General features: G+C 34.7%; 2 protein-coding genes across 4 annotated transcripts; both read right to left on the bottom strand.

Annotated features, from left to right (window-relative positions):
• Positions 1 to 1283: 1283 nt before the first annotated feature.
• On the bottom strand, positions 1284 to 6681 carry Atac3 (Ada2a-containing complex component 3). Of its 3 annotated transcripts, XM_033483030.2 has the most exons (8): positions 5526 to 6681; positions 5023 to 5125; positions 4786 to 4938; positions 4511 to 4708; positions 4106 to 4442; positions 3747 to 4016; positions 3395 to 3672; positions 1284 to 3313 (listed from the first exon to the last, which is right to left on the bottom strand). In XM_033483030.2, exons 2-8 carry the CDS (start codon positions 5083 to 5085, stop codon positions 3056 to 3058), a joined length of 1557 nt encoding a protein of 518 aa, XP_033338921.2. In that variant the 5' UTR covers positions 5086 to 5125; positions 5526 to 6681; the 3' UTR covers positions 1284 to 3055. The 3 variants fall into 3 exon arrangements, with proteins under 3 accessions (XP_033338921.2, XP_033338923.2, XP_033338922.2); XM_033483032.2 differs by having other exon boundaries at positions 1284 to 3262; positions 5023 to 6681; XM_033483031.2 differs by having other exon boundaries at positions 3395 to 3627; positions 5023 to 6681.
• Positions 6682 to 6824: 143 nt separating this feature from the next.
• Positions 6825 to 10658, bottom strand: LOC117227614 (heat shock protein 60A). Its single transcript, XM_033483029.2, has 4 exons — positions 10287 to 10658; positions 9065 to 9476; positions 8032 to 8922; positions 6825 to 7954 (listed from the first exon to the last, which is right to left on the bottom strand). Exons 2-4 carry the CDS (start codon positions 9474 to 9476, stop codon positions 7548 to 7550), a joined length of 1710 nt encoding a protein of 569 aa, XP_033338920.2. The 5' UTR covers positions 10287 to 10658; the 3' UTR covers positions 6825 to 7547.
• Positions 10659 to 10891: the final 233 nt, after the last annotated feature.

Genomic DNA, 10891 nt, shown 5'->3' with positions numbered 1-10891 from the left:
GCGAAGCTCTCGCTCAATGACGTAGTTCTGCGTAGTTCCGTACAAGTTCGAATAGCGGGGGCAACGATTCAATCGATCAGAGTCTCTCAAGTAAAGGATATACAAATGTGCTTATGTACAATTCTGTACAGTAGCACTTAACGACGCGTTCGGTTTTGAAGAATTACCAACAAAAAATGCTAGCGTTAAAATATTAGCGTTAGACTATTGAGCTATGTGTGGAAGAGATGTATAATATGTACAGGATGCACAACCTAACGCACTACATTTTGGCTTTGGTTTTCATACTGTTTACGGGTGTTTACGGTTATTCACCGTGGATCGTAGCGCAGCCGAAGCCATCTATTTTACGCCGCCGTGCAACAAACGCGATGTTCTACACGGCGACGTTTCGTGATAGGCCGAGATTGTAATTGTATGACTGTTGCGATCGATCGTAGCAGCAAGAAACACTAAAGAATCTCTATGTATGCTTACATACATACTATGCGCATACATATATGGAGTATAAAGACTCTTTGTCGACACCCTTGTGTTCTATGCAGCAAATCGCAGAATCTTTCCTTTGATCCTTTGGATTGTTCGTTCTCTTTTCGACCGTCCAGTTAACCATTATTTTCAGGACGATGATAATTCGACATTTCGAGTAAGACGAGCCGGAAATCCATCGGATCGATCGATAGGCAAACTTTTTAAAATATGAAAGTTTTTTTGAGACAGACGGTGCTGCCACTGCGAGTTTGTTTCAAATCGATAACGCGGGACACATTTTTACCGAGATTATCGATCATATTTCTACGCGAGGAAATGCGCGAATTGGATCGTTTTGTTAGTTTTCATGATTTTATTAACTTATTAACTTATACATAATCGTCCATGTAATATATGTTTGTGATTGAATCGTCCGTAGTGTATACGTATCACGTACGTCCACACATTATGTGACATTGATGTACAAAATTCGACATCTACTACGCGAGTCTGTTACGCTTCTAGGAAGGAGAAATCGTGTTTTTCTATATACTACTGCTATAGCTATATTTTGAAGAAATAAATAACATATTTCGTAGTTTTTAACTGGAAAATTTATTAAAATTTTCTTTGAAACTTTTCTCTCGGCGATCTTACATGCCAAATCTACTCTTTTAGAAGTATTTGGTGTATTTAATTCCTGCACAGACAATTGTCCTACATAAACGTATTCGAATAACAGGAAACTCGAATAAAAGAGGTACGAAAAGTATTTCTTATGATTAAACCGTGTAATAATATTGTACGAACGATTCGTGAAATATAAAATGTTTATTTTCGAATAAAAGTTTTCTAACTTTGCATCCCAACATGTTCTATCGGTATATGTATAAATGTTCGTATTTACAGGGTATATTACTAGAAAAAATCTTAGCATTATTTTATTAGTTGCGTTTGATGGTGATCGACACTGTTCAATTCCCTCTCATACTCTATACATTATAACATTTTTTACCTGAGTAGACTACTTTCCTTTTTCTTTGATTTTTTTTGTCTGCTGTACATACATAATTCTCGCTTATATGTATATCGTATTCTTAAGCTAGAAATTCGAATATATTGGGTATGCACGAATACATAGCACAGTACATGCTGTTAGATAAAACAAAGAGACTTGTCTGGCATTCTCTTCCACAACGCATTTCGAATGAGCATATTTGTTTCGGCGCACCAGAATCATTGCATAGATGCGCTTGGAATGAAATCACCTTGTTCGTAAGAAACTATACAGAGTGTGATAACAGTATCCAAATAACGTGTGTGAACCTGTCTTTCTAAATGAATTATATTTTACACTGCTGCAAGGCATATTCTATTCGATTCGATCATTTGCTTTCCACATTTTGCTTTCCGGACACGTTCTGTTTATAAAAAAATATTTCTTTTTCCGCCGATTCAATGGAAAAATTATTACGTTGCGAACGATTCAATATTTTACAACTCCTCGATTCTCTTATATTTCACTATAAACTTTTTTATTACCAAATTTCATTAACGCTTTTCTTACTACAAAATATAAACAGTTAGGAAACATTCATTTCTTTAAGGTTTCTGACCATAAAATTTGAAAACTTTTATAGAAATTTCCTATCTATTTAGTTTCTTCTCTTTCTATGTAATTCTAGTTATTTATCAATACTGCATAATCATTCTTTATCGTTAGGCAACCTTACGAAGTATATAAAAATTTACTATGTACAAAATAGATCATATACAATTTAAAAATATGTATCCTTCGATACCTATCGCTTACTATTTTATATTATTTTTCACTCCTTTTCTTCCTTCTGCATTAAGGTATTGTAACGTGTCGTCAATATGAAAATTGGTATACAGTACTAATAATCACTGCTCGTTAATAGTACCCGATTGATAACAGACAGAGACAGTTGAATAGCAAGGCATTGAAATCATGCAACATGTTTACGTATCAACATCAAATCGAATTGGCGCAAAAAATTTGATTTTAACTGATTCAAAAATTAACGATACTATATATAATATGAAGGACTTCCGTTGTAATTTTATGCGACACATTATGTGGAAAGCAAATTAAACATGTCGTGTTCTTACATGTCTTTAAAGAAAAAAAAAAAAAAAAAAAAAAAAAATACGTTTCGTTTCCATCTAGATTAGACTTAATAATTATATGCATCCTTTACAGCTTTCAAAAAGCATGCATGTGTGTTAAATAATACAGAATTATGCCCGATGAATGGAAATAAAAAATTGTGGAAGAATCTTGCTGATTCTCCGAGATGCTCTCTACAAAAAAGAAAAAAAAAAAAGAAAAGAAAACGAAATTTAAAGAAAACAAGCAGTTATTAATAAAAAGTGCGCGTAAGTACTATCATAATGCTTTGCAATAAGAGATTGAAGAAAGAACAGCTTAAAATATAGAGATGCAATTTCCAACCGAGCTGCTGAACAAGACTGAAAATTGTATGTGTAAAATGTTCTATTGTAGAAAAAGCAGGACTACTCGTAAAACGTGACTCGATCGTTGAATGTGTCATGATCAAAATCACTTGGCTGCCCTTTGCGCTGTAATGTTTTTTAGTTGCTGCTTATAAATTTCTGCCTCCTCCTCTTTCTTTTGAAGCCGTTTACGATATTCTGCTGCTTGCCTTCGTGCTTCGACCAATTGCCTATTTAAAAGGACAATATCCATTACCGGTTCATTGGTATCTGTATGATCGTCTTCGATAATTTCCTCAATTTCGTCATCCAACTGTAAAATTATTGGCTCCGTGATTTTTGTTGAAGCGCTAATTATTTTGCTCTGTTGAAATCATAGAACGCAAATATACTAAAAATATATGCTTTCGTTAAAATAACGAATAAATAGATTCGATCGTCGTACCTCTGGCGATGGAACGATATTTTTCGATTGTGTGGGCGTTGACACGGGTGTAGCGTTAGAGATGGATGAAATGAATAATTTGCCAGGCTTATTATCAACAGAAGACCTTTTCAATATGTTCGGCCCTCTAGAGGTAAGAGTAGGTGTAGCGTGATTCAATATTTGATCTGCTCTAATTGCTATCACTTTCCTCGAAGTTCCTTTTTTTCCAGCTACTTGAAGTCGTTTCACTCCTATCGAAGAGTTTCTTGTTAGATTCAAAGCAAGCTTCCCAGCTTCTGTAGACAAACGTATAATCGACATCGATAGAAACGAATTTCATTGAATTATGTAAGTTTCAAACATTTCGTACCAGTCAAAACGACCGTTCTTCCACTTTCCATTGCATTCTCCACGATAGAAGAATTATTATCCACGGGTATCATTGTGATCCCATGCGCTTCTAGTAACCTAAACTGTTTATTCAGTCCCCCAACAACTGGAATATCTTTACGTTTTCTAGCATTGTTTGGATTATTCGCATTAGTAATTTCATCCGCATCTTCAACCTCTTTGTCCTGATCGTCATCGGTGTTCGGTCCAACGTGAATTTGTTGAAAAAGCATTCGTTGTTTTTTCCCAACTTGGACAATATGTTTAAGAAAAATTAATAATATTTTCTAGATGTAAATATTTACACGAGAAAACGATTTTCAAAGTTAAGCAATGTACCATGAGTAATTTTTCTTCTCGGTTGGGACTCCTGTTGTAATAATTCAAATTTCTGTTGTTCCTCGTCTCTTTCGGATTCTAATTGTATTAAATTATGAGTTGCTACTTCGAGTTCTGCCGTATTCGCTTGATTTTGTTGATGAGCTCTAACGCCGACAATCTCTCTTTCTTGTTGCAATATATCTACCAAATCTAATCTATCGTGTTCCAGCGCAAGACTAATCGGAGTCTTGTCAAATTTGCTAGTCGCATTCGCGTCTGCTCCATGTTCTAATAAAACGTGCATTACTTCTATATGTTCCCTCTCAACTGCCCAATGCAGAGGAGTCATTTTTAACTGAAAACATTCGTTTTGACACAAGCGTAGAAAACCAATGTCGGTTATGTCATTCTTATTTTATTTACCATATCTCTGCTATCGGCGTCTGCACCATAATTAAGAAGTAATTGGGCCATCTGGTGATGGCCTTCGTACGCAGCCATATGTAAAGGTGTTCGGTCTACTTTTGTTCTCGCATCCCTCGAAATTCCTGCTCTCAGTAAAACTTCTGCAGTGTCCGTATGGTTATTCTGGGCAGCAAAGTGCAACGCGCTGGTACCCAGCTAACAAAGAACAATACGAACGATACAATTACTATTCTATAAATAATAAATAGATTATATCGTTCGAGTAAATATACCCAATCTGTAGTGAAAGGAGCTCCTCTGCACATAAGATCACGAACAGTATCCGTGTCCCCATACTTTGCACTAAAAAGCAACTGTTTCCCTAATTCCACTATCGATATGGCATCTTGAGATCTTACACGATGAGACACATCAAGGATTTCAACCTAGGAAATATCTTTACTTCAGATATAGCGTCCCTTAAATACAACAAGTAGTAAGGTATATTATAATGGAACGTATGTACATACAGGTATAAGGGTATCTGTGTCCAGACCCTCAATATCATTAGTGCAAATACTTGCAGCTTGCATGTTTGTGTATTAAACTCAATCCCGTTCTTTTTGGTGCACACTAAAATCAAATGATCCATAACAATTGTTATCGATTGGGCTTTTTTCAAAGTAAATAGGACTAGCTGTGACCGTTCCATTTTTCACTCTGTGCAGTTCCGTTGGTGTTGCTCGACCTTGAGCCACCGGAATCGAAAGTAGGTCGGAAAAAATTAAAATCCGAGTCGAATTCAATGGTATCAAAACACAATCTATTCGCTTTTGTCTACTTGCTCGGAAATGTAGCGTGTATATTTTTCGAAATTTTCCTCGGTACAGGATGTTTTTATTTTGCCATTTCAGATTGCGAGGAACTTCCTGTTCCTGTTCATTAAACGGAAGTCCCATGCCATAGGCCCCGTGTTTTGTGCTTGAAACGAATCAAACCGACGAAAAATAGCATGGAGAGATGATATACTTACGGCCAGTTCATTATTCTCGCTTTTTCGTGATTTTTCCTCTAGTTTTCCGACACACGCACTCTTTTTCAGGAATTCTTCCTCCCCACGGCCTTCTCGATTTACCGTCTTGGTAAAGTTTCATGAAAATGGCGACAGGTTGGCGCCATTCCTAAGTGCAATTTTTCTTACCGTTTCAAACAATGTTTGACATAGATAAACATTGATTTTCCTGATTAAAAATGTTTCTTCCCTACGAAATAATGTATTTTTGAAAGAGATTTCTATCGTTTTACTTGAAATCTTCTTTGGTAATGATTAAATATGTTCAATCGCATGATGAATCGCAGCGCCACGTGGTGGCGCGTATCTAATATGTTCTTCATTGAATTGGTTAGGTACGTTGGTTATGTTTAAGAAAGGTTAGGTTACGTCGTAAACTTTTCTTCTTGGGCATTCTTGGGGTTGTACATATTTCGAAATATGTAATAAGTAGTTCAATTAATTGGTATAATATCGATGAACGAATAAAATAACAGGCAGTTTATTTATTTCGCTATCCGAAGCTCAGGATTCAAATCTCTTTCAATCCGTTCACCGAGTACACAATAGGGAAACTATTGTATGTACGTACCTATATAATAATATAATAATTCACCGTTTAATAAAAAGTCCATAATCAATCATAACACGTGCCAGACAGGCAAGATACTTGTTCATTACATACATAATATATTTACCAAACAATCGAATCTTGATTACAATCTTTGCTTCCTCCAAAATCAACAAAATCTTTTCATTGTAAATGTTTGAAAGTACATACGTACATCATGCATACATGATCAACGAACTTCGTACAAATATTATTTACGTTACTTTTTGTATGTATTGTAAGCGTCGAAAGATTTTCGAATCAATTTTCTGACCCGATCCGCCTTTTTCTTTTGTAGGTGTTTATTACACTCTATTCATATATTTTTTTGTCTTTTTAATGAAATAGAACGATACAACAAAAATAACAACAACACAACGATGTGAATCGTTACGCGTTACATAGTACTGTACATCTTGGCTATCGTCACACAATACTAAAGATGTTAAAGAACACTATACATTCACATCTTTTCTCTTTTAATGATCTGCGTTAATAATTTTTTGTTTTTAATAGTTTATATTATAAGTTATATTATACTATATATATATATATATATATATATATATATATATATAAAATATGTAAATATCGTCCCTTAAGATTTGCTGTTAAGGTTCTCTGCTAGAAGAGGGTTTTTTTTTTGTTTTTCTAATAAACACGCAGTAAAATAATTTAAACATATTTTTATTCAGACTAAAGAATGGAAAATAAATTGTAACATTAAAAAGAAAAACACGGGAACTTCCTTATCTACCTTATTTTCCAAGATATATATTTGTACATTTGCATTCTCTTTTTTCATCCTCGAATGGATAGAAAAGAATTTGTGTTCTGCAGTTTATGAATTTAGAAACGAATTTGTTGTTGTGTCTCGTCGAAAAATTTTCGGTGACGAAGCGACGAATCAATGTAGTAAATATGTTTACGGAACATATTACGATGCATTTTTATTGAAAAGAAATTTTCTATAATGTTGTAAATTTCGTGCATTTCATTATCTAAGCCTTAAAAAATTGTTATATTTATGCGGAATATTGATATACGGTATGTTCGTATACTGTATTCTATATAAGTTGTTGAGGAACATAAAATTTAATTTCTTAAAACGATAATGCTTATAAATGCGTAACATAAAGATAAGTGGTTATGGAACAAATATTACACAACATGTATGCAACACATTCTTTTTCTGTGCACCTTCATCCCCTGTTTTGAAGTACGACTGTACTAAACATGTTTAACGTTCCGGTTACATGATTGTAAATTATGGTCGTGTATTTGCAACTCTAATTACCATGTATAGCGGAAAAGTTAACATTACGATTGAATTGCAATATTGGCCAAATGTCAATGAGAATAGAATGTTCAGTCTTTATGGAAGTTTCACTTCATTACATGCCCATGCCTCCCATACCACCCATACCGCCCATTCCTCCCATGCCACCACCCATTGGCATCTGAGGTTCTTCCTTAGGCAACTCTGTTACAACTGCTTCTGCAGTTGTGAGCAATGATGCAACACCCGCCGCATCAGTAAGCGCTGTGCGAACTACTTTCGTGGGATCAATGATTCCTTTCTCAATCATATCAACGTATTCGTCGTTCAAAGCATCGTAACCTAAATTACTTTCACTAACTTTGGCCACTACCACACTCGCGTCAACACCTGCATTTTGAGCAATTTGTAAACACGGCATACGTAAAGCGTTAGCTACAATTTTAATTCCTGTTTCTTGATCACTATTCGATGATTTAACATTTTTTAAAGCAGGAATACATCTCAGGAGAGCAGTTCCACCTATAAAATAAAAGAATCTTCATTAGATACTTGTATAAATAGGCAAATATAAATTTAAAAAAAAACATTATGTTTACCTCCTGGAACAATGCCTTCCTCGACAGCAGCACGAGTAGCATTAAGAGCATCGTGAACTCTATCTTTCTTCTCATTAACTTCCACTTCACTGCTACCGCCGACTCTCAAAACTGCAACTCCCGATGCTAACCTTGCCAAACGTTCTTGCAGCTTTTCCTTCTCGTACTCTGAAGTTGTATTTGTTATTTGATCTCTAATCACATCTGCCCTGTGATCGACGTCACTCTTTTTTCCTTTGCCTTTAAGGAATAGTGTATCGTCCTTCGTAATTACTACCTCTCCTACTTCGCCCAAATCACACGCCTGTACATTTTCTAACTTAATGAGATTCGCATCGTCTCCGAAAACGATTCCACCAGTTAATATTGCCATGTCTTGAAGGGTTGCTTTCCTATTATCGCCGAAACCAGGGGCTTTAACAGCTGCGACTTGCAAACCTATTTTCAATCTGTTTACCACAAGAGTTGATAATGCTTCACCATCAACGTCTTCTGCGATGATGACTAATGGTTTCCGCTGCGAGTTTGCTAATTCCAAGGCTGGAATTATAGATTGTACAGACGATATTTTTTTCTCACTGAAGAGCAAAAGCGCATCTTGAAATTCAACTTTTGCTCCTTTACTAGAATTTATAAAGTATGGAGATATGTATCCTCTATCGAATTTCATTCCTTCTATAACTTCGAGTTCGTCGTGTAATGTTTTGCCATCCTTTACTGTAATAACACCTTCCTTTCCAACTTTCTTCATGGCATCGGAAATAAGATTGCCAACAGCTTTGTCCCCGTTAGCCGAAATGGTCGCAACTTGTGCAATTTCCTCTGGTGTAGTGACTGGTTTACTTAAAGCTTTCAATTCATCTTTAACCATATCAACTGCTAACATAACGCCTATAATATAAATGTTAAAATAAATGAAGAATATTGCGCTTAAAACAATGTGTTATATAAAATATCTATAGAAATATATAAAATATCTATAGAAATAACAATAATATCTATAGAAATAACAATAATATAAGATCCTTTTTACCTCTTCTTATTTCAACAGGATTAGCACCTTTACTAATTTTTTCAAAGCCTTCTCTAGCAATAGCTCTTGCTAAAACTGTAGCTGTTGTTGTACCATCGCCAGCTTCTTCATTGGTATTATTTGCTACATCTTGTACCAACTTTGCTCCAATATTCTGAAACTTATCCTTCAATTCTACACCTTTTGCCACAGTAACACCATCTTTGGTAATTTTTGGACTACCCCAACTTTGTTCCAATATAACATTACGACCCTTGGGGCCCATTGTTACTGCAACAGCATCTGCTAAAATGTCTACACCTTGTAACATAAGTGCTCTAACTTCTGATCCAAAACGCACATCTTTGGCATAACAACGAACTTGTAACTGGCGCAAAGCAGCACCGCGCAACATAGACGGCAATCTGTACATCTGCAAAAAATATAAATAAAAATACATTTGTTTTTGCAATTTAAATATTTAATTACATATACCAAATTCCAAAGCACGCTATCTTATGAAAATTGAATTCTTTGTGGTATCAGGTAAGTGCCGTTTAACAATTTCACATTCATATTTTCTACAATGTCGATGATCGAAAAAGATTTAAACATGAGATGCACAATTACGTTTTGGTAGTAAATATGGTTATTTAAACTACCGCGTGAATGATAACCAACATTTCCAAAAGTAAATTATTTCAAAAATTATTGCATTTTATAATACCATTTTACGTAAAAATTAATATTATGGTATACGCTCTATTTTTATTTCGAAAAATTCAGTTTTGTATTATTTAAAATAACATACAGTATAGATTAACCTAGCCGGCTGTCTTAACGGGCACAATTTCGATAGCGAAAAATATATATAGTTACATACAGAAAATAAGCTTTAATAAAACAGAAGTGATTTAGAATAAGCACAATTATACGTACGAATAAAAAAAATTATATTAATTTACCATGCATTCACTATATTCTATTATCTTATTCAGCACTCGTAATCTTATATATATGAAAGTATGAATTTCCGAAATTACAGAAACGGAACGAATAATTCTAATACGAAAGTAAGTTAACAAAGGTCGAAAAAAGAAACAAAAAGAGAAGCATGTGATGAAATGGATATCGTAATGAAAAAATTATTTGAATATGATTTAGCCGGTTAACAGCACCGATAGAATTAAAGAGCTTATTTCGTCTAAAATATACAGTAATAGATCGATTAAAATATTTTTACCTTTATCTAATGAAAAAGCAAAAAGGTTTGGTTAAGAAATCGCAACTGCAAAAGCAATTGAAAATCGTCGCAGCGTGACCGCACGTTGTCTCACCACGAGAATAAGATGGAGAGAAGTGAAGAGTGAAAGGAGCTTGCGGAACGGCTTGCGCTATCACATGGAACGATGGAACAGTTCCCCTCCTTCTTCAGCTTATTCTAACCTAACCTTTAAATATTTGATCACGAAACGTGCAAAATTTCATATCAATATATGAATGGAATAGATGTAAGACGATTTAAATAAAATATTTGTAATCCCTTCATTTTTATTTGTTTAACAGCACATCATGTATTGGCATCGTCAATAATTTGTATTTCACATGTGGAATGTTGAGCTTCTAGAATGTACTGGAACTCGTGTGATGTAATCGTTCTGTATACACCAATCACATTCGTCAAAAAATTGTCGAATTTGTTTTTTACTCAGTGCCACGGTGTACAACAATGCACACATACATATGTGCATATGTACACCATGCTCAGCACTTGGTACATATGTACTTCTAAATTTCTAGATGCTTCATCGATGCTTATCGATGTACATATATGCATATGTATGATAG

Source organism: Megalopta genalis, chromosome 5 (genome assembly GCF_051020955.1).
Source record: "Megalopta genalis isolate 19385.01 chromosome 5, iyMegGena1_principal, whole genome shotgun sequence".
NCBI classification, from domain to species: domain Eukaryota; kingdom Metazoa; phylum Arthropoda; class Insecta; order Hymenoptera; family Halictidae; genus Megalopta; species Megalopta genalis.
This window is presented reverse-complemented; position numbering and strand designations above follow the sequence as displayed.

Bases quoted from the DNA above. Each gene is read 5' to 3' on its own strand.
- Atac3 (XM_033483030.2), bottom strand. From the start codon at position 5,085: ATGCAAGCTGCAAGTATTTGCACTAATGATATTGAGGGTCTGGACACA. The intron at 4,709-4,785 runs GTATATTTACTC...GTTCTTTGTTAG, and splicing joins CTCCTTTCACTACAGATTGG to CTGGGTACCAGCGCGTTGCA. The intron at 3,314-3,394 runs GTACGACGATCG...TGATTTCAACAG, and splicing joins ATATCGTTCCATCGCCAGAG to AGCAAAATAATTAGCGCTTC.
- LOC117227614 (XM_033483029.2), bottom strand. From the start codon at position 9,476: ATGTACAGATTGCCGTCTATGTTGCGCGGTGCTGCTTTGCGCCAGTTA. The intron at 8,923-9,064 runs GTAAAAAGGATC...TTTATATTATAG, and splicing joins TCCTGTTGAAATAAGAAGAG to GCGTTATGTTAGCAGTTGAT. The intron at 7,955-8,031 runs GTAAACATAATG...TTTATTTTATAG, and splicing joins GGAAGGCATTGTTCCAGGAG to GTGGAACTGCTCTCCTGAGA.